The following is a 26,505-nucleotide window of genomic DNA, read 5'->3' on the forward strand; positions in this document are numbered from 1 at the left end:
AGATCCGTCTCCTCGAGTCTTTTCGTATTAAGGATACATTATTGCTATTTTTTTTTAAATGAATTAATATTGCAAGGAGAGCACCGATTACAATGTTGATGTTTACTCAAAGGAATAGTTAAAACAGACACACAACTGATTAGATGCTGAGTAGCCTACTGTGTACCACACAGTTCTAGTCCTAGGGTGTTAACGTTACAATTTTAAAGGTTATGAATATTAAATGTTGTACTGTAATGTTGTTCGCCTGTATATATATTTTAAAGTAGGCTACAATATAATAGCCCCCAACATCTGGATTTGGGTGTTTGTGGGCGTACAAACTGCACAAGTCTTATAGTCCTAATTTGATACCTGTGTAAAACCCATGGGAAATATGGCAGATATTTTCACGAACTAAATGCAACTTGATTTGTTTTGTGAGCAGCCGCACGGTGCACCAGTGGCGGCTCCAGACAATTTGGATTGCAATCGGTCATGTGATGTATTAAACGGTGTACACAAATTGGTCTATATCTGCACACAAAATGCTTATTATTTAAACACAAATATCTATTTTTTCTTTATTCAAATATCTTTGATCACACCTTTGTCAAATTGAAGGACGACATTTACATTTTTATTTTGCAGTGACTCCCCAGAATGACCACTGAGTGGCAGTATAGATATTCAATATATCGTCATGTTAAAATAACAGTAATGATCGTGTCATTTCAAGTCAAGAAGTCCAGAATGCTCACCAAGCACATTTTTTAAATACACGTACATATCCAATAGTTAATTCCAGTGTTCATCAAAATAAAAACATTCCTTTTTGAATTATAAGATATTCAGAAGCAAGGGATCATAATTATGTTGCATTGTCGACCCAAAACACAGTCCTATGATCAGTTTGAGGATTTGGATACCTCCAGACCCCAGAGTGGTTCAACCTGTAAGGTTGGAGGGCTGTTGACAGTACCCTGAGAATCCACCATATCATTTTCTGTCCTCTCATTTCTATATTTAAACCTCTGCTGATCTGAAACTAAGCAATCCATTGACGCTGACTGTGTTTGCATTGGATGCCTAAGGCTCTGCGTGTCTGTGGGGACGGAGCTGGATCCGACAGGGTCGTTCTGTCTGGGGCCCGTGGTGACGGCGCCTCGGTGGCCCTGGTCCCGGGCAATGCTTACACGGGCACAATGCGTCACGGCGGGTATGGTCAACGCACCGAAGGTGGCGTCCTGCTGCTGCGGATGCTGATGCTGGCCGGTAGGCGTGGAGGCGGAGGGAGGAAGGGGCGCTGGAGACCGGGTGTGGTCGGTGCCGGCCTGTCCGCTCAGAGAGGGATGGGACTTGCTGAGACCGCCGGAGGAACACAGAGGAAAGCTGCTCACGGCTGACAGGGAGGTCTTGTAAACCAGGCGGAGTTCAGGACCGTTGCCGGAGAAACCTCGCGAGGCCGCGCCGGGATCCGGACGGGCGGTCGGGCCCGCGGCCGCCGCCGCTGCTGCTGCTGCTGCTTGGCCGGCTAAGTGGCTCAGGTAAGGGGAAGTGGGCGGGGTTCTGGAGCACTGTAAGGGACCCAGGCATCGGCTCTGGAACCTGTGCTCGGGCGCCGTCAGGTTTCTTTCAGAGCAACACTGGCGCACGCACGACGGGGGGATGGAACCAAAAGCGTGGCAGAAATGCTCCACCTTCTGGCCCAGGGCGCGAGTGTCGCGGAGTGCCTCGGCGCAGCCCCACAGCTTCACGGCCGGGTGGCCGACGGGCTCGCGGGCTTGGTGGTGGTAGCCCGCGGCAGGCCTGGCGGGGACACCGTAAGGGACTCGGTTCTGCCAGTCGGCCGCGGGGGCCCCGCCGGCCGCGGGGACCGTCTGTACACCGTAGGAGTACTTGGGGGGCAGAGAGGCGTGAGGCAGCGTAGTCACGTGAATCTGCAGGAAATGCATCATTTCCTGAAGCTCCTTGGACAAGTTGGACACTTCTTGATTGAGGCAGGACATCTGCCAGGGAAGAAAAAAAGTGCTGCGTGAAACCAATTAAAATTAGAATCGTTACCTAACATCGTTACTTAACTTTAATTGCACTTTCCTGAGATGAATATCACATCTAACCTTTAGAGTCATTATTATTGATAATATAAATGCTTGGGTCCAGTTCATTAAATATATGACATTTACAAATATCATATAATAAATATAAAAATTTGATTTATCCCATACCTCTTTGTTTAATTTGTTGATGTTCTGTTTAATATCTTCTGTTTCTAGCAGCAGGTTAGCACTTATCTGGTAAGGGTCTGTAAAAGAGTGGAAAAACATTCATGACATTGAAAGAAAGACGGACCGACAGACAGAGAGACAGACAGGTATGAATTAATTTTCCTAGTAAAAGACCATTGGCAGTGATTTCATTTGGCAGGACAAATACCTTTTCCATTTGTCCTTGCCTCGTTGTGCTCCACATTAAAATGAAACGAAGGACTGTTGTCCTCGATTCCGTCCACCACCCTGGTTGATACAAGTACGCTCTGTAGAGTTACATCGTGTGCTAAAGCAAACAAAGTAAGTAAAAATGTAATAGCATTTCAACCAGGGTTACCTGGGGCTGAGGTCCAGTGGGCTGACTGAATTCAGAGACGGATCGAGCAACTTGTTGGTTTGTCGACAACTCAAGTCCGCGTCTTGAGAGAGATTCAGCATCGGCCCGGGTCGGCCCTCCTCGTTGATGAGCAGGAGTGGTGAGGGTATTTCACTTCTACCGCCGCCCTGGACAGGGGAGCGACACAGGCGGAGGGAGTTGATGTGACCGAGCTCCTCCCCCAACAGGTTCCCGAGGCCGGGCTGGCGAGCGGGGCTTCCCATTCCGTGCAGCAGGGGCTGCCCCCTGTGATGAGGGAGCGCCACGTCTTCACCATTCTCTGCGTGGTCTGCGGATGATGAGATGATGGGCACCTTGCGCTCCCGACCATCCCGCTCCTGGGGAAAGAGATTGTGTGTGTTGTTGTGTTGATGTTTTGTTGTTATTTTCGCCATTGCTCTGTGAAACACAACATTTTAAAAGACCAAGTCATCTTATTGTTTTGCAGAACGTAACAGAAAATTGTTCCGTAATGTTCCTGATTTTACCGAAAGCGTTTAAATTGATGGGACATTACTACTGCATAGACAAATCATCATTTATTTCAAGAAACTCAGTTATTGCAATAATAGCCGGAAACGCTGCCCACACCATCTACCCACACCATCTTTCAAACAGCACAACATTTAGAAATGATTTGGTCTCCAACCAAATGCATACTAGCAACTTTTGCTTCACTTATGATCACCCTATTCTGCAGTGTGACACCTTTAACATTTGTCACATCAAAATATATAATTGGAAGTGGCAATGGTTTGCACTTCATTTTAATGGGAGGCTGACTGTGGGTCACACATTAGGGTGTAATATTTGAGAGTTTGGTGACGCGGGGTGTAAAAAGCCTCTTTAAATAAGACACCTGACACATGCATGTGGAGATAAAGAAGTGACTCAGAAAGGCACATGTACCTGTGTTGGCCTGGGAGAGCGTGGGCATCTTGTGATTCCCTGTAGGGAGACAGCTAGAGTGAACCCCCATACAATGAGAAATGTACTGAATAATCGTATTTGTGTGTGAGGGTGTGTGTGTGTGTGTGTGTGTGTGTGTGTGTGTGTGTGTGTGGACAGGGTCTTTACAACAAAGCTGCTGTCACACAGCACGCCTCCGCACTGGATTGTTAATGTGGGCTCCTAGTTCTGATATGTTGCAGCCTGGGGATGGCAAACCAGCTTACTATATCAACTCAAATACAAAATTGATGTGCGTGTGGGTGTGTGTGAGATGTGTGTGTGCTTATGCGCATGAGAGTGAGTGTGTGTGTTTGTGTGTGTGTGCCTTTGTGCATGTGTGCACATGTGTATGTGTGTGTGTGTGTGTGTGTGTGTGTGTTTGTGCATGTGTGCACATGTGTAGGTGTGTGTGCGTTCTTGCATGTGTGCAGATTGTACGTACGTGTGTGTGTGTGTGTGTGTGTGTGTGTGTGTGTGTGTGTGTGCATTCATGCATGTGTGCCCATGTGTACGTGTGTGTGTGTGTGTGTGTGTGTGTGTGTGTGTGTACATTCATGCATGTGTGCACATGTGTGCACATGTGTACGTGTGTGTGTGTGCGTTCGTGCACGCCGTTCGTTCACGCCGTTCGTTCACGCCGTTCGTTCACTCCTCCTCTCACGTCCAGCTCGCTGCCGTCCCGCAGGTTGTAGGTGAGGTTGTGGTGGATGTCGGCGCTGAAGCGCCGGCCGTACTCGGGGTACATGCGGAGCACCTCCCTCAGGGCCTTGACGCTGATGTACTGCAGGTCACAGTAGGTCAGCGCCTTCACGTCCGCGTTGGTCTTGATCACCTGGTCGTGACCCGGGAGGTCGGCCCCGATCAGATCTCCTTTGCCTGCAAGGGGTTTAGAGTGTTTAACTTTAAGGTGAACGATTCTGGGATGGTCCCTGTATGGTTAGAGGCAGGGTTTTTAGTGTTGAATGCACATATGCCGATTTAGGAAGATGTGGTGATTCCGGTAGAGATTTATCTCAACAAGACCCGATGACCTTTTCGGTTTTCCACGTCCAAATTGCAATTTGACCCCTTCCTGCTCCTCAATGAAATGCGTCTGAAACTCACAACTCAAGGGCCTGTGTCCAAATAGCGTGTTTTTTTAACACAAAGACGCTGGCATGGCACTGGGAAGCACCGGGATAAAGCAATGAAAATAGAACGGCTGCATCTCTGGGCTTTGGTTATCTTTTCAGGTCCTTTGCTCCACATGGTAGCAATAACTTCTTGTTATACATCCATGAGTAATAAGCAGCGTATGCAGACAAAGAATGTACCGTTTTGATTTATGAAAGCAAATGACTGTAGTGAATGTGTGAATGTAGAGTCTATGAACCTTCATCTTTTCTGAAATGAAAAAAAAGAGCGAGTTGACATCCTCTGTGATTGGCCGACGGCCGGCAGTGTTTTCTCTGAAAAGTTTAGAGTTTTTCAACCTGAAGAAAAGAAAGCTGAAACACTGCGGAAAAAGACGCCGGGCACTTTTCTTCCACTCTGTCAAGGCCACCCACTAAACGCCTGAATGGTAAAAAAAAAAAATAAATAAATGGAATGTAGGACTGGACGTGGGCGACGGGCGAGATTCAGCCGGACGACGGTTCTCCCTTTTTGAACCAGACTTACCCAGAATAGCGAGCACCATGCTGTCTTTGAGCACCTCCAGGGAGCCGGAGCAGACAAAGTGGTTGGCTTGTAGGGCGTCTCCCTGGCGGATGAGGTACTCCCCCGGCGCGCAGAACGACGTCTTGATGTGCAGCGAGAGCGAGCGCAGGCAGCCGCGGCTGGCGTGCTGGAACACGGGCAGCTGCAGGATGTCTTTGTTCAGATGCATGGCGATGTCCGCCCTCAGCTCGTCAGGGAAGTCGTGGAGGAGCTGAGGGAGGGAGAGAGAGAGAGTAAGAGAGAGAGAGAGAGAGAGAGAAAGAGAGAGAGAGAAAGAGAGAGAGAGATAGACAGTGAGAGAGAGAGAGAGAGAGAGAGTTAGAGAGAGAGTGAGAAAGAAAGAGAGACAGAGCGAGAGAGATAGACAGTGAGAGAGAGAGAGAGTGAGAGAGAGAGTTAGAGAGAGAGAGTGAGAGAGAGAGAGAGCGAGAGTGAGAGAGTGAGAGAAATAGAGCGAGAGAGAGAGAGACAGAGAGAGAGAGTAAGAGAGAGTGAGAGAGATAGAGCGAGAGAGAGAGACAGAGACAGAAAGAGAGAGAGACAGAGAGAGAGTTAGAGAAAGAGAGAGAGAGAGAGAGAGAGAGAGTAAGAGAGAGTGAGAGAGAGAGAGAGAGTGTGAGAGAGAGAGAGAGAGAAAGAGAGAGAGTTAGAGAAAGAGAGAGAGAGAGAGAGAAAGACAGAGAGAGAGAGAGTGAGAGAGCGAGTAAGAGAGAGAGAGAGTGAGAGAGAGAGTAAGAGAGAGAGAGAGTAAGTGAGAGTGAGAGAGATAGAGCGAGAGAGAAAGAGAGAGAGTGAGAAAGAGAGAGTGAGAGTGAGAGAGATAGAGCCAGAGAGAGAGCCAGAGAGAGAGAGACAGAGAGAGAGAAAGAGAGTGAGAGAGAGATTGAGCGAGGGTGAGAGAGATAGAGCAAGAGACAGAGAGAGAGAGAGAGAGAGAGAGAGAGTGAGAGAGAGTGAGAGAGAGAGAGAGAGAGAGAGTGAGAGAGAGAGAGGGCAAAAGAGAGACGGAGAGTCAGAGTCAGAGTGGGCGAGAAAGAGAGAGAGAGAGAGAGAGAGAGAGTGTGAGACGATAAATAGCCGGTGTGAACATGTGAACCTTAAATATCAAATTCATATTTCCAATGTTAACAAACTAAATGTTAACAAAGATTGAAATGGTGAATAAAAAGACATTTCCATAGTGTTTGCTGTGCTAAGCATCCGAGGAGTTATATTCATGTGGTATCCTGGAGAAAAGGAAGAATCCTATTATCCACAATGACACTGTGTGAAGAGAACAAGTAACACCAAGTGGCAGCAAGGCAGTTTTTTCAATGTACTTGAAAGTGTAACAAAGCTGGACAAAGGATTCACTAGCTCCGATACACTGACAATTGCCAAATTAAAACCTGGCGTTCTTTCCTAGTGGCACTCCTGATATTGGGACAAGCAACAGCCACAAAGTGTTTCACCCAACTAGAGTTTGTGACTGCGAGCTCGCGATGAATAAATTATCTGGCGACGGTGGCGGTAGCGAGGGTGTTGATAAGCTCTGCTCCTCACCTCCTACCCCCGTGGTGATTAGCGGCAGACTCTTATAGGTCTTGTGGACCAGCTCCTTCTCCCTGATACAATGTGGTCACGTGCAGCATCCCTCTAAAGGTCTTATAGAGAAAGGCACGACGATGACTAATCTACCTAATCATTCTAATTAAGTTTGTGAATCTGGGACTCCCACAAAATGAACTTGGCAGTTTGTTTGACGGAATGACAAAACACAACTGTCAAAGAGGGTTTGGAAATAGTTAAATAAAGATTGACACAACATAGAGACATAGTTATTGAGATATTTTTTGCGGTTAGTGGACGATTGAGAGAGACGATGGATAAGAGTGTGTTAGAGGTTTTTAACCCCCAGCCAGAGGGTACTGGGTTCGATCCCCAGTCCTCTCACCTGTAGGCACCCTTGAGCACTACCTGTGACTCAAACCCCTCCATGTCCATTTGGATAAAGCGTGAAAAAGCTGATTCAATAAATAGCGAATAGTTATTTGTCTTCCACTGACCTCGTTGGCATTGATGCCGTTGTTGACGGACCAGGTGGCCTGAAAGTACTCCAGCATGCGCTGCTTGAGCTGCTGAGGGAGCCGGTGGACGCGGATGAAGTCCTTCAGGTCCTTCATGCGCGTGTGGTACAGCGACCGCCGCGAGTACATCCTCTGGATGATGGCCGTCACGTTACCGAACACCACCGCATGCATCAGGGCTGGACGGGGATCACAAAGGAAACCGCGACGAGACGCTCGTAAAAGATTGTAAGGATTATACAAATACTAATAATGCTTTTTACTTACGTACGGCGCTTTTTGTAAGTACTCAAAAAACGCTTTACATAGATAAAGGTGCCAAAAAGTACCAAAAAAAAGTGTATTCAAGCAGCAACAGGTTGCAGGATAACAGAAGGGGGTAGGGGGGCGCTGTTCAACGGCGACCTTTGACTATTTCGGAACCAAACTCACCGCCCATCAGCATGATGCAGATGGAGAAGATCTTCTCGGCGTCTGTGTTGGCGCACACGTTGCCGAAGCCCACGCTGGTGAGGCTGCTGAGGGTGAAGTAGAGCGAGGCGACGTAGGCACTGGCCGTGGAGGGACCGCCGCTGGTACTGTTGATGTACGGCGTGTCCAGCCGCTTGCCCAGCTCCTGGAGCCAGCCTGGCGGGCGGGGAAGGAGAGCAGAGGAAGACGGGGGGAAAGAAGGAAGGGCAAAAAGCAAGGGAGGGAAGTAACAAAGAAAGAGATGAAGACAGAAAGGTCGACGGTAAGGAAGGACGGAAAGGAGGGAGGAAGGATGAAAAGAAAGGGAGGGAGGAGGGCGGGAAGGATGGAAGGGTAGAAAAAAATGGATGGAAGGAAAGACATCTCATACATCTGATGATATTTATTTATTTTCACTTTGTACTTATACCTTTTATTTGGCAGGAGCAGCACACGTACGTAAACATTTTAGTTCACACTTAAATGTAAACATGGCAGAGTTAGCCAAGAGGCTAATTTGCATCTGCAGTCCCCAGGTCAACCACACAACAATTACATTACGGAATTACATCACGACACAACAAAGAAAAGAAAGAAAGAAAGAAGGAAAACAGGAAGGCTGGAAATGTGGTATAGTTTCGTCATGAGTTGGGTCATGGCCACACATGACAAACTACAACCGCGTGTGAGTGTGTGTGTGTGTGTGTGTGTGTGTGTGTGTGTGTGTGTGTGTGTGTGTGTGTGTGTGTGTGTGTGAGCTGGTGCTCGGCCCACCAGCTGCTTGTGCCCACAACGTGGTGGCCCAATGCATTGATATCAAGTTCCATAGTGCCCCCCCCCCCCCCCCCCCCCAACAGTGGTGGGCCTGGATCACAGTGTACAGTCTCTGATCTTCACGTCCTCTTGGCAAATGAAGGGAAAGGGCTGGCGGAGCACTCAGACATCTGACGGCGTAGTTAGCAGGGTTCGTTTTGAGAGTCTTACAATACGTGGCAATATGCCATCTAAGGGTGTCAGTCCATTCCCTCCCATCTGTGCTGATGAATGTGTTTCAAGGCCGAGCACTCTCATGCATTCAAGCGCCACTCTTTCACACACGCACACACGCACACACACACACACACACACACACACACACACACACAAACACATCACTAATGAATGTGATGCACAGTCACACACACACACACACACACACACAGTTCTTGGTCGTCTAGTTTCGTGATTCTAAAATGGGGGTTGACAAACTCACTACCCTTTTGTGGGGGTTGAGAGATGATTATCCAAAAGTATAATTTCCACAATTGCTTTCTTCATGTTTTACAGCAAAAACACTTTATTCAAACTCCCAGAAATGGTTTCTAAGTATGCCAAAGTTCATAGGGTCTCTGATAAATAAATAATGCGGCTCACAAATTTGAAATTCATCACCATGGTAACATGGTGTGTGTAAGAGCAAGAGAGAGAAGAGAGAGAGAGAGAGAGAGAGAGAGAGAGAGAGAGCGGGAGAGGGATGCGTAAAGCGAGACCCAAAAGGAAACAGGGAGTGTGTGCGCGTGTCCGTGTGTGGATGTGTGTGCGTGGGTGGATGCCTGTGTGTGTGTGTGTGTGTGTGTGTGCGCGCACCGTTGCGAGTAGGTCAGGAGGGACAAGGGGGTCAAATCAAGTGCCAAATCATTTGAGGGGTCACACAAGCTGACTAGTTTAAGAACCACTGGTCTAGACGGGACCTCTCCCAAAACTACACACACACACACACACACACACTTCTTGACAAAAGACACACACACACACACACAAACAAAGACACCCCACCTATGTCCCAGGTGACGGGGTCACTGCTCTCGATCTCCTGCCGTCCGATGACGTACCACACGCAGGCCATCCAGTGGGCCAGCAGGGCGAACACGGACATGAGCAGGGTGAGCACCACCGCGCTGTACTGGGAGTAGCGGTCCAGCTTCTGCAGCAGCCTCAGGAGGCGCAGCAGACGCACCGTCTTCAGCAGATGCACCAAGGACGTCTGGGGGAGCGGCGGCGCGGGGGGAGGGACGGCAAACACGGGAGAGAAAAAAAAACACACACATAGCAATCACTGTGTATCGTCCCATGCTCAAGAGAGTCGTTGTTGAATCCAAGGGCGAAAACAGAAACCGATTACTTTGGGGGATGATTGCGTGGTATTGTGTGTGTTGTGCGTTTTCTTTCTGTAGGGCGGTCTGACAAAATGGCCGTTTCGTACCTAAGTGGATTTATGTAACGGCAGCAATTTTCTGCTGTTTATGGGGGCCGTTTATATGGATCAGTATAGAAATATACAACTGAACTGACATCGTTTCTATAGAAAAGAAGGTTGAGGTCAAGGTGTGGGCCGCTCTCAAAGATGTTGATACACACAGAAGACATGTGCACACACGCCCACCCACGCCAGATACAGCACAGTTATGCATGTGGGCACATGTTTCAACTCTCACCACTGTTATGTTGAAGGCGTACAGGAGGTCAAAGGGCAAGGCTGCGATGAGATCGACAAAGAACCAGGTGTTGCAGTAGTGAAGGTAGATGGAGTGGGCGTCGTACACCACTTGTCCCGACTGGCTCACATAGGTGGTCCGGAAATTCAGTATGATATCTGCAGATGAGGAATTGATACAGTTGTTCATATATAAATATGTCAAAGCTAAATTGTATGTATCCCGTGCAGTCTCGCCCTGATGTGAAGGATCTGTGGCATCAGATGGTCACCTTTTTCACCAAAGATTCCCAGGTGTACGAGAGGGGGATTGCTCCAGCCTGACTGTTTAGCAGCCCAGAGGATTCTCTTTATCAGACCTATAAGGAGCAACTTGCTCTGATGTGCTAACCCTAACCCTTTTTTTTTTTTGTCTTGAGATTTCTTATGTATGAAAACGTAATAAAAAACTGGTAAAAAGTAAGTGATTGAGTTTATGTGGCTTTTTTTTCATTTCTTCTCCATTTCACTACGTTCTTGCGTTCGCTCTGAATGTGTAAACCTTATAAACCTATCTTTACAGACGCTTGTTGAAGGAGGTGGGGCCCCATGACAGCTGTGCTATAACACTTCTTTTGTCGACTAAATTGGGACAAGGTGGAAAATCTCTAATTACCATCTGTAACCGGGGCAACAGAGAAATCATGAGTGTACTATCTGTAACCAGGGCAACAGAGAAATTGTGGATGTGTGACCATCAGTTTTAAGGGTATTAATAGTATTGTATTATGTTGTGTCGCATTAAACATCCTGTAAGTAATCATCAACCTATAAACTATAAAAGATATATATATATATATATATGACCTATATATATCAACACATATATATCAACGCATCAAGTTTCTGAGCTGGTGAATAGTGAGTTATAGTAGTGAGTAATTTAATGATGAAGGTGTTTGATTTGGATATTACAACATATCCTGGATAACAGCAAATACACAAGCACACACCCTGCCAGGGGACAAAAGACATAATGCTAATGAAAATACATGTGAATAAATAAGCATTATTTAATCAATGGAGGGGATATGATAACAGTTGTGTAACAATCTGCGTGTTTACTTTATTTGTTCTCACAGCTGGAATTGTTTCTCGGTCAACTTGCCCTTCATCAAAAGCAGGGCACTGCTGCCTGTATTTACCATCGCTATTAGCAGTCTTTATTACTTCACCAAGCGTGATTTTAGTTTTGAAACACGTCATTTATAAGCAGGCCGGCATATTGATAGCAATATAAAGGCATGTTTGGTCTGGATCAGGTACGCCATATGGTAGTTCTACGGACATGTAGAGCTTAAAACCCAAAATAACCTTTTGGCTTTGGGCCACCAACACCCTAAGCACTAGCCCAGCGCTTCTCATCTCTCTCTCTAGAGTGAGAGAACAAATACTGCCTGAAAGGGCCTCTTTTTTTGCCCCAGGTGTGATGTTGATTAGCCACAAGCCAATTTCAAATCCTACCCATTAGTGGCATCAGATGTCGGTACAGTCCACAGGGTGGGCGGGTGTGTTGATCCATCAATCATGACTCTGGACGGTCTGTAACGGCTAATCATCATCACACCTGGGGCGCGAAACAGGAGGCCCTCGAACAGCGGTTTGACAAAAGGCTGCACCGCTCGCACCGGGTTCGTCCTGCGTCTCACCCAGTATGAAGAGCATCTCCACGGCGATGTCGCTCCCCGCCGCGCCGCGGGAGGCTCCTTGGGAGGCGTCCCGCTCGCCGCCGGCGCCCCCCCCCCCTTCGTCGGGGCCGGCGAAGCACACGTCGTACGGCACGGTGACCGCCACGTAGAAGGTGGCCAGCAGGATCAGCCAGTCCCACAGGGCCTTGGAGACGCTGTAGTGGAGCAGGATGAAGTGGGACTTCTTCACGGCCGCCACCTTGTACTCCGGGAGAGAGGGCTTCTGGAACACGCTCTGAAGGGACAACGGAACACAGCAGTAGTCGACTCAGCTAAAAAGGACAGCTTGGCAAGATGCTCGTGACACAAGACTCATTGTTGTTCTATAGATTCTCGTGAACCCTGATGAAATTATAGGGAACAGGCATTATCTGTCTATTAAGTTCTGTTTATTAATTCTATATACGTAATATAAAAATCTGTTTTGGAAGTCACTTTATTATTTCAATATCTACACTTTTTTCCTACGATCCACGCATCAGGCTTTTAAAATCGCAGCAAAAGAAATCACGTCTCAACATCAACCCGGATAACCTTTTATTTTAATTCTGGGCACATAATGGACCGAAATACTTTTATCATGAATATGAATCACCTTGATCTGAGTGCCTACCACAGAACTTAATGGGTTTCAAGTGTTTGTCTATCATTTAGAGACGCATTACAACAAAGAAAAAAGCAGTGACCATATGTGGCCATATGTTATTTAATATGATTTTTTCAATAGCAAACATTTGAAGGGATGCACTGAGATATCTGTAAATTGGCTTAAGGTCCTTATACATTGACCGTGATTATTCAGTAGTAGTGTTTTTTTCCCAATGGGAAAGGGCATGGTGGAAATAACAGCCTATTTATGTTTCTCAACGCACAAACCTCTTATTTCATCCATTGTGGTTAACTGGTAATCAACGCAAACAGCCTTTCGCTACACTATTTTACACTAGGATTCAAAATTAAAAACAAAAAACAAACAAAGACTACTATATAAGAATGTTATATTTTAGTGAAAGGACAGAGCATATGCTCATCACTAGGCTATATAGGGTGAGCAATCCGTCCTTTCTGATGATAATCGTAACATGCCGCATATTCACATTGCGACTGATAGTTTTGACGCAACGATTCCGTTTAACTTTTTTTCTCTTTTTTTGCATTGTTTATTATATTATATATATGGTGTAAAAGCACCTTTACCAAGAATTCAGGCGAGTTGTTAATTCCAAATTCATAATTTTGCATACAGAAGGGGAGTTCGCTTGGTTAGCATTTGCTTTCCACTTGGCCCACCTCTATTGACTTGCAGATTAGAGTAAGTAGCATTTGCTCTTGTTCATGCTTGGAGAAAACCGTTTTAATTACTTTCCAAAGATTTCCAATGTGTTCCAAATAGTCCCTTCTTTAAAAAAAAAAAGGGCAGTAAAACACAACCACATTGTTGTTTGTCTACAAACACACAGATAATTCTGCACTATTTTCAGGCTGGGATTATAAGGCCACCTGTGCAGACGCAGTCGCAAGGGCTGTGATTGGTCCGCTATCATTTCCGGCAATGTATATAAAAAATCAATGGCAAAATATGTTTGTTGCACATTGTTTGAGTCGTAATCAGCTTTCAAGTTGCTAGAATCCATACCATACCATAATCAAAACTTTTAGCAGTAGACCAATTGTAAAGTAATAGCATGCACAGACAAAGACCAACTGTTTGTTCTCTCCCTTACCTCTCTCTCTTTACCATGGACATGCATAGCGACATGTAAACCCGACACAGAACCATAAGGGTTCACGACTACGTCGGAGCGACTGCATGGTCATTGCGTTGCGTGAACGTGGGACCATAATCAGCCCTTAAGCACGGGGGTCCCCCAAGGCTCTGTGCTCAGCCCCCTGCTCCTCACACTGCTGGCCCACGACTGCGCTCCATCCTTCAGCGGCATTGTGAAGTTTGTGGATGACACAACCGTGGTTGGTCTCATGTCCAACAACGATGAGACCCACTACAGGAAGGCGGTCAGCCAACTGGCCACATGGTGTAGAGATAACAACCTCTTCCTTAACGTCGAGAACAGTGGCGGTTCTAGGGGGGGGCCAGGGGGGGCCAGTGCCCCCGTAACTCTGAGTCCAGCCCCCCCTGTGGCCCCCCCGAACGAGCCAACCCCCCCCCCCCCCCCCCCGGTCAACAATCGCGCCCGCAATAGCGCTTGTCCGCGATCCACCCCACCGCACCCCCCCCGTCAACAATTTGGTTTGTGCCCCTCTAACAGAAAAGCCGGCCCCATCTCGGCCCCCCCATTAAAACCCGGTCTAGAATCGCCACTGGTCGAGAAGAGGATGTTATCGATTTCCGTCCCCACTCCAAAATCCCCACTGACCATCGACGGAACCTGCCTCACCCGCAAAGCAACCAGCATTGTGAACCCAGCCACCCCTCACACAGCCTCTCCAGCCCCCTGCCATCTGGGAGACGGTACCGCAGCCTCCAGGGCCGGCTCTACCAGACTGGAAAACAGCTTTTGTCCACCAGCTTCCAATCAGGTCAGCTCAACTCTATCCCTTCTCTACCTTCCCTCCCCTCTGCCCCGACAAACTCTGGACTTTGAAACCCCCTCCCATTTTCCCCCAATAACTCATATTTCACATTTCAATCTATTTACTTTTTCTTTTTTTTTTAAATCAAGGTTTTTACGAAGTTTATGGGCTTGCTAGGATTTGCTTAACTGCTGACCCAATATGATTTCAAAGTGATCAAAATGGTTTTGAACTACCCATATCAGAATTAAATCCCACCAGAACTGATGGGATCTCATTTGATCATTCTGTCAGTAAAGATGAAGAACTGAAAGGTTCAATGGCTTCAGTTACGGCCATAACATTTATGGAATCGGGGAGTCATTGAATCCTTATCTTTAAAAGCTCCCAGTTAAGCTAATAATGACGATGACCTCAAATTGAATTCTCTATTCACAGCAGCTCGTCTGTTTTAAAGGGTTATTGATTAGACTTTGTTAGGCGTGCTTCGGACAACAGGTGGCCAATCAGACAGAAGACTCACATTGGGCAGTTTCCCCTTGCCCCTCTTGGTGAACAAACTGGTCAGGTGTGAAAACACCGTTCTCCCTCGTTCATGAGCCTGCGAGAAATGTGTCCGGTTGTTCTTTGCGCTCTGGTAGGGAGCATCTGACACACCTGCATGGAGAAAGGCACATCAAGTTCACTGTGGAAATCTGTGTCGCACACAGAGTGTCGTTCTCATCTGTTACATGTCTTCCAGAATTAGCACTGTACTCTGGACCATAAGCGCCCGAGGGCCTTGTAAAACCTAGGGGGTCATTAGCAGGATTATATGTCTCACTGTTTCTTCTGCTGTTATGTTGGCTCTTCCCGTAGGAGTCGCTGACGTCTTTAAAGGAGAACAGGAACAGGACCACTTCGCCCTTCTCGTTCTTAATTGGCACAATATCCAGGAGGCACCAGAATGGACTTCCTAAGGACGACAAAAAAAAAGGAGAAATGGCCATTTGTTTAGTTTTAACCAATTCTAACATGTTTTATGAGTGTTTATTTTCACGCGTTTTATTCAAAGTTTTTATTTGTGTCTCTTCCTGAGTTGAACTTCAGTGAGTGAGGAAGAGAGTTGAATGTGAGTGTTCCGCATCAATCGTCACCGTTCTTCCGGTAGAAGCGGACCTCTCCCTGGTACTCCTGTTGGCTCTCGAGCGCTTTGTCCACCTGCGTGATCGCCCGCTCGCTGGACTCGTCGCCGTGCAGGAAGCGGCATGCGCAGTTCTTCTGCATGACCTCGGTGCGAACAAAGCCCGTGAGCTCGCAGAAGCCGTCCGAGCAGTAGACAATGGGGTAGCCATGGCGACCTTGAGCATTTCCCAGCAGAAAGTTGCTGTCTGTAAGAGGGGAGGTATAGAAGAGATGTAATGATTTCAATTATTTTAAAAAAAGAGCCTAACCCTAACCTCACACACCCACACACACAGGCACACACTCGCAAACACACACAGACACACACACACAAACACACACACACGATAACTGATGAATAAGAATATTGTTATTCAGATTGTTATTCAGTAGAATGCAAAACGTAATATTGTACCTGCACCACCCTAATGTCCCTGTCCATTATTTAAAAAGATTAGGGTTTTTATAGCATAAACCCTGAATGATGAAACAACATATGGATCAAAGCTGGTTGCTATGACAACATTTAATTACTGGGAGCTTTCCTCCTTCTTTCCTTGGTGTTTGGATTTGTTTTCAGTGTCTAAGACGCAACAAAGACAATCGGTTTACGCTTCATTCACGGAAATGTCTTCTTTTAATTGCATAACCAGTTTATAATATCAAGTCTCAACTCAAGAACTAGGGAGGGGGGCTTATGTATACATGTTAATGTATATAAATTAAGTAATTTATCCCTCCAATGTGTTTGCAATCATCAACAATATGGGGACAGTTGTACTTGCAGAGTTCATCTGTGGAAAGAATTCAAATAATTCTAGAGGAACTGAAAAAATATATATACTATAAAGATGATACTCCATTGTCAATACAATATTGAAATTAGTATCACAACAATTCTATATAGCCTTTTCGGAAAATGAAACAATTGTTAAATAGTTGGCAAATACCTGATCCACCAAGGCAGTATAAACCGATGACTGATATGCTAAATGATACTGATACGGTCTTCGGCCTTCCCATGACCCTGACAAACCAGAGACAACCCAGGAGCTAATCAACAAAAGTACGTGTCCCATTTCATTTAGTTTATAAAACACTGGAACACCATTGGAAAACATCCCACTCACACTCAATGTAAATGTTTTTTTTCACATGAAACCAAGGTCTGGGTTGTTTTACTTTACTGTAAGACATTTTACCTTGTTGATTTTCAAGTTAACCTTCCAGTCCGGTTAAGTGCATTTAAATGGTCCCCTATCATAGTTACAGTAGAAAGGTTTCACAAGGCCATATTTTCATAACGCCTCCTATTCCACATAAGATAGGGAAAACGTCCCCTTAACCCAGTGGAGAAACTGTAAAAAAGTAGCAAAAGGTCAATTAAGTACACATTGTTGAAAAAAGGGGACAAAAGCAACAAGGTAATGGTAAAAGACGAAAGAAAAGGTGTAATAAATGTACACAATGATGACTATGTGTCATAGTTCTTAGCCCACACAGCCAAAGAAATATTACCTGGCAAAAAAAGGAAACGAAGTGGACAAATCAAATTAAGACACAGAACAACATAATTGGCCAGAACAGCACCTGATCAGTTAGAAAGAAGAAAATGTGTCCTTCTTTAGTGTTGCCATAGCGATGTCTGGGGGGAAAAAAAAGCATATGGCAGAGCATATGCTGATTGGATGGATGGAGTTACCAGGAGACCATAAAACTGTGTGTGCAGAAAGTGCAGTCGAAGCTCACTCAACTATATTTCTTTGCTCTTCTCCATATAATATTCTCCATGACCATGAAGGTTGCATGACACAATGTATGTGCACTTTGTTTTGAGAGATGTTCTATGTTCAATAGTAAGAACAAATAATGGTAAGAGAAGATTTTTTCGATTGGCCAAGGTACAACGTAAATTAGGTATGTTGTTCGTTGTAGTATAATCCACTTGGTTTTGTTTTTCTACTTTTCTGTAGCTGAATCCTTTAGGATTTATTCTTGTTCTGTTCATCTCTTTTGAACAAATGTGTCCATCCATCTATCATATGCCTTACAGTTGCCAAGCTTATTGCATGCTTAGCCAATATAACATCCTGTATAAGACAATGTTGGTCTGTTGGGTGGGTAAACCCTATAATCTGCATTCTATAAGCCACCTGCTGGGTATGGAAATACAATGCATATCTAAAAATAATGCCTGGAGTTGTCATGGTTTCCATAGACTCATGATGGTTTCCCCACCCAACTAACCAATATAGCCGCTATAGGTGAGGTCAAACCTCTGCTACCGGGAACAGTTTTTGAATTGAAGCCTTTCAAAAGACGGCGATAGGCCTACTCTACAATGAAATGTCTAAAATGAGAAACATGGTAAATAAAGTACATGTTCTATGGTCCATTTTGCTCTCACGCAAGTGAGTCATCTGCATGCACACCCCCCTCCCCCCCGACAAAGTGGGGGGGAGGGGGGTGGACACAGTGGATTATCCAACGAGACAACACAAACCATAAATCCTCCTATTTGGGAGCCGGAGGAGCGCTATGATTTCACCCACCGCCCACAACCAGGCAATTAAAATCGAGCCGGCTGCAGAGAAGGTTTGAGAACTAAAGCGCACCAGCGAGATGCCCTCGCACATTGCTGGTGCGCCGTTATATCACCGTATCATTACATATAAAAAAAAAACCTTTGGAAATGAACGGATGTAGACAGTTGTGATGATTCAAACGGTTGATGTGAATGAGCCTCTTGACCGAATGTTAACCGACATGAATAATTGATTTAACTCTCCAAGAGCACGCGACGGGCGGCGGATGGGGAAGCCACGGGGAGAGTTGATTGACCCACGTTTAGCCTCTGCATCATTTATTGTTCTCAGTGTCTCATCTATTCATAGGTCAGTGCCATGTCACGCTAAGGACTCGGAACTCAAGAGCCTCAGGTCCTCGCCACTGCCACATAGGCTACTGTGTGTGTCACTCAATCGAGGGCAGAGTTTACATCATGTCGTTTCTCAATACCAAGTACGCGGACTACGTTCTCGCGGACTTGGAAGTACGTACTTGGCAAGTCCGGACTTTCAAGTACGGACTTCCGAGAACGCGAGTACGCACCTGCAACTGGAACAGCAGCGGACTCGATGATGCATTCTGGGATATTTAACGGTCCCAAGTCCACACGAGTCACCTCCGATGCATCCTCGGTAAAACGGCCTCATCGAGAACGCATCGAGAACACTTCCGGGTTTTACGACAGTACTCGCGTACTTGGAATTGGAACAGTGCTTGGGCTACCACTGATGACGTTTATCGAGAACGAGACACGAGAACGCGAATTGAGAAACGGCTCACGGTCTCGACTCGAGCAAGAAGGAGACAAATTATTTTATTTGAGGTGTTCTCAGGTTTAGTTTAGTTTAGTTTAGTTTATTTCGATCCCATAGATTCGCAACAATATACATTAAAAACACACACAAAAAAAGACAAAGTTGTCACCTTATATTATACATTGACATTTCTTATCAATACTGATCAGAAAGGTGGTGTAGGTTGAAGCACTTGCTTATTGCACCTACCCTTTTTACATTATGTTTTATTAATTTGTTTTTCGTAGGTCCCTCAGGGTCTTATTTTTATTTAATTTATTTTGTTAAGTATTATTTTTTATGATTATTGTAATTATTATTGTTTTAATGAATTCCTGCATATTTTATACATATAATATGCAAAGTTATGACACTTTACATAATAAATCCACCTTCATATTCACAGTGCCATACATGCCTCACTTTTATACTACTTTTTTTCAGTATCTTTTTAAGTACTGTGTTACATATTTAAATTTCTTCATTTAAGGCATTCCATATTTTAGGCACTCTTTTAGGCACTGATATACATCTTTGTTTTACATTTGTTCTTATCTTTGTTATTATCTCTCTGTTTTGAACTCCAGTAAGTCTCATCTGAGTTTTTGTAAGTGCATTTGAGTTTATAAATAATTTTCAATAATTTTCATATTTGATATTAGGATATATATTATGGATTTTCAGTTCTTTCTCCACTGTATCCAAAAGCTGCCTCAGATCACTACCAGAACAAAATACATTTGTATCATCATCAAACAACACATATTACAACAGCCTTTGGAGTTTAGAAATGTGATTGGCAGTGTGTTCTGTGTGAACACCAAGAGAGGGAATTCAGGAAGTGTGTGCAAGATATAGACCATTGTCCATAGTGTTGTGAAAAATGTGTGGTTTGAAATGGGAATCTGAGTCTAAAGCAGAAAATGTGCTTGGAGTTCAGCAGAATTGGTTTTGCAGTTGGTACATGAGTTTCAGGTTGTGCACAATGTGTCTGATGTTCAAATGAATGTGTTTAAACAATTGTGAAAAACTGTAAATCTGATTTGTCGTTTCGTATTTGTACATACTGCCCCCTATGTAAAAATAGTTACCAAACCATGTGTGTGCTACTCCTCTAATGCCATATTTTTCAAGTTTTCTTATTGTATTGTATGATCTATTGTTTCAAATGCTTTTTCTTGGTCGATAAATACTCCTACTGTGATTTTTTTATTTTTCGATTGCTGTCGATATTTCCTCGATTAATTCCATGACTGCCATTGTGGTGGATTGGTTTGATCTGAAGCCATATTGGTGGACACTCAGTAAGTTGTGTGTTTCTAGGAAGTGGTCCAGTTCTTCTAATATTTTTGAAAACTGAGGAAGAAGAGAGATTGGTCTGTAGTTTGAAAAAGGAGTGTATGTCTCCATTGTTATAGATGGGTACGATCTTTGCTATTTTTATTTTGTTGGGAGATATTCTTGTTTAGAAGTATTGTGTTTTTGATGTTTTTACGAGTGTCATATCCATATCATTACAATCAGAAGAAGGTTGGATTTGAACTTAAAATAAAAAAATCATTGAGAGAGAGACAAAATGAGACAGAGGGGGAAACAAGTGGCAGAGGAGAGAGAGAGAGAGAGAGAGAGAGAGAGAGAGAGAGAGAGAGAGAGAGAGAGAGAGAGAGAGAGAGAGAGAGAGAGAGAGAGACCAAGACAATAAGGATAGGAGAGTCATAGAGAGAGAAGGGGAGAGAGGACTGTTGGAAGAGAACACACACTCAGTCTCACTCATGCTGGCATACACAAGCATACTGGCATTAACTCTCAGAAACACAAACACACTGGCATGAACTCTCACACACAATCAAACAAACAAACACTAATTCCTAATACAAACACACAAACACATGTAATATATCTTGCATTATTATGGAGCATTTTTTTTTTTTACTGATATCCCACTTTTGTAGTCATCTAAACATTTGTTTCATTATTCAAGTCCTCCACAAAAATGATTGCGACATTGAAGATTCAGGGCTTTGGTACATGAGAGGCTGTGGCTTGGTGTTATTCAAATGTGCTCATTTGCCTGTGTTGATCATGTAGGGGCATGGAGCATCCTGATAGGGCAGCTACAAGTGTCTCTTCAGCCAAATTGCACCTGCTGCTCCTTCTCTACTTTCCATCCCCTGCAGAGCAGTGGATTGTTGTTGTCGTGACATACTGCACCTACCGTAATATTGTTGCAAATTTCTTCATATTAATCAGAAATAAATAAATAATAATGAAAAAAAAGAAGAATACATTTGTCTCTATATTTTCGGTGTGAATAAAGAGCAGAGGCAGTTTATATTAGCAGATTATACTGGTTGATTTTAAAATAAACTTGTTTGGGAATTATTTACATTGTGAGTGTTATACAGCTCAGCTTTTTTTCTGTATTATGTAACATGATTCATCTAGTTTGATTCAGCACCAATCTTACATCCAACACAGGTCAAACTGTCATGTCATGTCTCATTCTGAATATGTCCTCCTGATGTCCGTTTTGATTACGTTTTTTAAGGTAGTGCCAAAGGAAACCAATGAACCATTAAAATAAATGTAATGAACTGTAAAACACTTTGGATGTCTTGGAAAGCGCAAAATAAATGTAATAAAATGTTAGAAATTGTAATTAAATTAAATGAAATTAAACAATATTAAATGAAATTAAATTATATTAAATCGCAACCAATACTGACAATGCATCTCGGCATAGCAGATGGCTGGTGTTTGGGCAGTACTTACGGGTTCCGTCAAAGTGGTTGGCGATGGTGTCCAAGAATGTGTTCTGCGGCGCGAGGAGGCCTTTCATCACAGGCATCTTGAAAAGTGCTCCCTTTGCTCTCAGAAAGGAGTAATAGTAGTGGTAGTCGTAGTAGTAGTAGTAGTAGTAGTGGTCTCCACACAAGCCCCTGACTTCATCCCTGAAAAGGACCTGAACGAGAGCTCCCAAAACTCGCCTCCCTCCTGGTTGCCACGGCGTTGGCTGTCAAACTCTTGCCACTGTGCTCAAGCTGCTGGTTGTCATGGCTCCGAAAGGAGGGCTTTTACTCCGCGTTCAGCCCGGAAAGATGAGCGTCAGATGGGCCTCCCTCTGCTCACTGTGAACCCCTCCTGGTTCTCCTTTCTCCTCAAACTGCTGTCTCTGCTCCCCTCCTGGTTCTCCTCAGCCTGCTGTCTCTGAACCCCTCCTGGTTGTCCTTTCTCCTCAGCCCGCTATCTCTGCTCCCCTCCTGGTTCTCCTCTCTCTGTTGTCTCTGATCTCCTCCTGGTTCTCCTCTCTCCTCATTCAGCTGGCTCTGATCCTCACTGTGACCAAAATGCACTCTCTGCAGACACACACACACTCTCTCTCTCTCTCTCTCTCTCTCTCTCTCTCTCTCTCTCTCCCTCTCTCGCTCTCTTTCTCTTTCTCTCTTTGTCTCTGTTGCTCTGACTCTCTTTTGCTATCTTTCAATTACATTAAATTAAATAAAAAATACATTAATTGTATTGGTATGGAAAGAAACATTTGCATTGCCAAAGCAGTATAACATCTAAAAAATATATAAAATATCAAACTACCTTTCAGTCAATCCATCTCTTTATCTTTCGCTCCCTCTATGTATCTATATATAGATATTGCTCTCTCTCTCCCTCTCTCTCTCTCTGTTGCACTTGCTCTCTCTCTCTTTTGCCATCATAAAGACTAAGACTAAATGTTGTTGTGCCCCCCCCCCCCCCCCACACACACACACACACACACACACACACACAGACACAGGGAGATAGAGCCAAGTATGGCAGCATGACAGCATCACTTTGCATGCTAATGTATTTACGACAGATGCTAACGTGCAATTTGTAGTATCTTTAGACATATGAGCATCCATAACATCCTCTTCAGCTCCTCTGCTCCTTCTTTGCCTTGTTCTGTTGTGGTTATTTATAGGTTGTATTATAATTGTTATTAGTAATGTATTATTATTAAGATTGTTATTATGATGATTGAGCCTATCGTTTATCTTTGATTGTTTAATTGGACATTAATTAACTTTTTCTAACGAGAAGGCTATTGGCGTTATATATGTGTGTTGTAGTCCAATGGGCTTAATGACACGAAGAGCCTGCACACAGTCTTGTACAACACAGGTTACATTTTATTCCATCAAAAGAGCTTATATGGGTGCAATATTGTATTACTTTTTGTGAGATCTGGAAACAAATATTTGGTCAACACAATTGTCCCAACATATATTTTCCAATGTAAACATTTTTTTTCCAACAAAATTCAACAAAATATGTTTTTTTTTCCCCTCTTCCTTCATCATCTCATTTAAAAAAAAAAGTCCCAGCAGCAGGCAGTCGTACGTTGCCACCGCCCCTCTCCATCTCCATCAAGCGGTGAAGTCTTCCTGCGCCCACTGCATGAGCAGCCCCCCCCCCTCCTCCTCCTCCTCCTCGGACCGCTTGCCCATAGTCAAGATCCCGGCCGCCGGGTTGCGCGCGCCGCCGCGCAGTAGCTGGTGGAGCCGACTGTGGTAGTGCTGCTCCTCCGCCTCGCGCCTCCCCAGCGTGAGGATGCCGGCCGACGCGTCCTCGCCGCCCAGATGCTTCCCGCCCAGCGCCCGGCCGCCGGCGCCGCCGCCGCCTGCCGGGCCACAGAGCAGCAACACGTAGAGGCGGCAGGCGCGCGAGGGCTCGCTGCTGCTGCAGCACGACGACGACGACGACACGCTGTGAGCTCCGCAGAGCGCGTGAGACGCCAGCAGCACCAGCACGAGGACTTGGCTCCTCTGTCGCATGCAAAACAAGGAAGGCGCGTTTTACAGCCAACACACGGGAGAGCGGTCCAATGAACACATGAGACATCCCATCCACTGACATCTTCTGTGTTGAGATGGGGAATGTGCAATATTCATACTGATCCATACACGAATTAACAAGTAGCCTATTGCCTTTACCAAGAGTCAACAAAGGAAAGATGAGGATGCTGTGGTGAATATTGTAATAATATTCAAGTAAGTAGCATCTTTTATCGACACTCTTTCGTTTTCTAAGCATTGGTAGGCCTCCCATGTCCACCATACGTCAACGTTGAAGGAACGTCAGAGTTTTCATGCTTCTAAAGAGCTGATTGTGGTTCCAAGTTCCACGCAATGCAATGACCATGCAGTCGCTTCGATGTAGTCGCGAACCTTTATGGTTCTGCATCGGGTTTACGTGTCGCCATAGCCTGGAAATCCAGACCCACATCTAGAAAGCTGTAGGGTCTGGCAACCAGTAATGAAAATGGCCCAACTCGAGGGGCTGCACCAAGCATGCATTTGAAAATATCACTGCACGCAATTGGATAACACTACGACCAATCAGAAGAATACAAGGGGTGACGTATCCAGACCAGCGGGGCTAACCGATAGATACAACTCTTGCCGTATCCGGTAAGGGTTAACCCTAACCCTTACCCTAACCATAATTCAATTTCAATTCAATTCAATTCAATTCAATTCAATTCAATTCAATTCAATTCAATTCAAACCATAAACTCCCACAAACAGCTAGGACTAATTGAAACACGATATAAAGGAGAGCCCTTCTAACCAATCAGAGGCGAGAATCCCAGACATCCCAGACAAAAAAATTGCATCCGGTCGGTAAAACAGCAACGCTTTTGGCCCGCCTATATCCACTGATGTGATTGGTTAATGTTCTGGGCCAGGGGAATCGGGGAGTGAGTATATTGCTTGTTCCCAGAGTGACTTGCTGAGCAAATCCAAATTGTGTTCTCGCGAGAACTCTGGATTTCCAGGGTACATGTCCGTGGTAAAGAGAGAACAAATAGTTGCTCTTTGTCTGTGCATGCTATTACTTTACAATTGGTCTACTACTAGAAGTTTTCATTATGGTATGGTATGGATTCTAGCAACAAAACAGAAGATAGGCTGCTAGCTGGTCATCCATTCTGGTCATTACATTCGAAGTCCTTGATGACCGAATACAAAACGTCTCCACTTTTTACAGATTACTAGCGAGTAAAAAAAAAAGGTTAAAAAAAGGTTAGTAAAAAAAAAAAGGCAAAAGTTCCATGTTCTGCCTTTGATTTTTTTTTTTACATGCAAAGCGTGTTGCTGTAAATTATGTAGTTAGCGGACCAATCACAGCCCTTGTGGCTGCTTCTCCTCGATGCAAGGTTACAATTTTTGGGAGGCGCGCGTCAGGCTGGTGGACGCAAAGAGGGTCCACAAGGACGTAACGGGGCCGTAACCCCCCTGCGTTGCATCAATGTAGATATAAAGGAAAAACAAAAAACAAAACATAAAGAGCCCTTTAGCCTCCATAAAAGTACAAACCAGCATATGTCAACAGTTTGCATTAAACAATCACTGATTATAATAAAACCAGGCAAACGTCTTACTTTTTTACAATACGTGTTGTCTTGTCTCACTGTCCCTAAGAAACACAGGGAACTGAATGAATCTAGACTGCTCTTGATGCACCTTGTCTTGGTTCATAGTCCTACATTTACAGAGTATGTTTGTTGAACTATATGCTATGAATAATTAATATACCATTGTTTTTAGTCACAATGGTATATTAATTGAAAACTAGGAAAATAACTGAACCATGAGATTGTGTCCCCTTGCATAACGCATACCAATGACGCCCATAATCCATCCATCAATACCGCTCGTTAAACCATTCACAACCAATTTTCCTTTATTATCTTTCCATCTCATTAGGAGGGTTTAATATATTCCAACGCTAATTGTCCACACACACACACACACACCTGTCCACCCACACATCAAGCTACCCACCCACACACCCACACACCCACCTACCCATCCACAAACACCCACACCCGGGCTACAGGATGGTGCTGTGGCTGGGGTGTTAACCGCTGGGTTCGATCCCCAAAGGCCACAGCCTACAAGTAGGCGTCCTTGAGCAAGATGCAAGATTGCAATCTCCACTTCTCACTTAACCGAAAGTGAGGCGTCCTCTTTGGTTTGAAAAACGGCTCCTGAATAATAAAAACTCAAAGGCCTTACCTTGAGCACTGATTTCTCCACCCCAGCAGGTGTGAGGGACACTGTGGAGGTCCACTTCATTTTCTCCGGTGTTTCTCTCGAGTCCTCAGAAGTGCTCCCCTTATCCACAGCAGTGGCCAGGCTTTCTCTTTTATACACACACACACACACACACACACCACCAGAGGCTGTCCACAACGTCCAACACCTCCGTCACCATCACTACTACTCACAATGGGTGTGTGGGTGTGCGGGTGTGTGGGTGTCATCAGCAACCAGCATAAAAACACAACAAAGGTCTCTTTTTGTTAATTAGTGTCTCGAGGTAAACAGATCATCTCCACGGAAAGACCTGCAACCTTTCAGAGTCTGCTGGTACGTCTTTTGTGGATGGGATGCCAACAGGTGTATTAGCGCATA

General features: G+C 44.9%; 1 protein-coding gene across 1 annotated transcript; it reads right to left on the minus strand.

The window, feature by feature from the left end:
- Positions 1–342: 342 nt before the first annotated feature.
- kcnh4a (potassium voltage-gated channel, subfamily H (eag-related), member 4a) lies at positions 343–21,896 on the minus strand (the record flags this gene model as incomplete). The annotated part of the gene is made up of 16 exons (XM_084488472.1): positions 343–354; positions 1,110–1,988; positions 2,208–2,284; positions 2,416–2,495; positions 2,587–2,963; positions 4,238–4,452; positions 5,236–5,485; positions 7,320–7,519; positions 7,773–7,967; positions 9,606–9,813; positions 10,265–10,422; positions 11,952–12,225; positions 15,046–15,179; positions 15,346–15,477; positions 15,659–15,892; positions 21,821–21,896. The coding sequence occupies 16 exons, from the start codon at positions 21,894–21,896 to the stop codon at positions 343–345; spliced, it is 3,501 nt and encodes a 1,166-aa protein (XP_084344598.1).
- Between the last annotated feature and the right edge of the window lie 4,609 nt (positions 21,897–26,505).

The sequence above is a fragment of the Micromesistius poutassou genome (assembly GCF_964030765.1).
Source record: "Micromesistius poutassou genome assembly, chromosome: 1".
Lineage (NCBI taxonomy): Eukaryota > Metazoa > Chordata > Actinopteri > Gadiformes > Gadidae > Micromesistius > Micromesistius poutassou.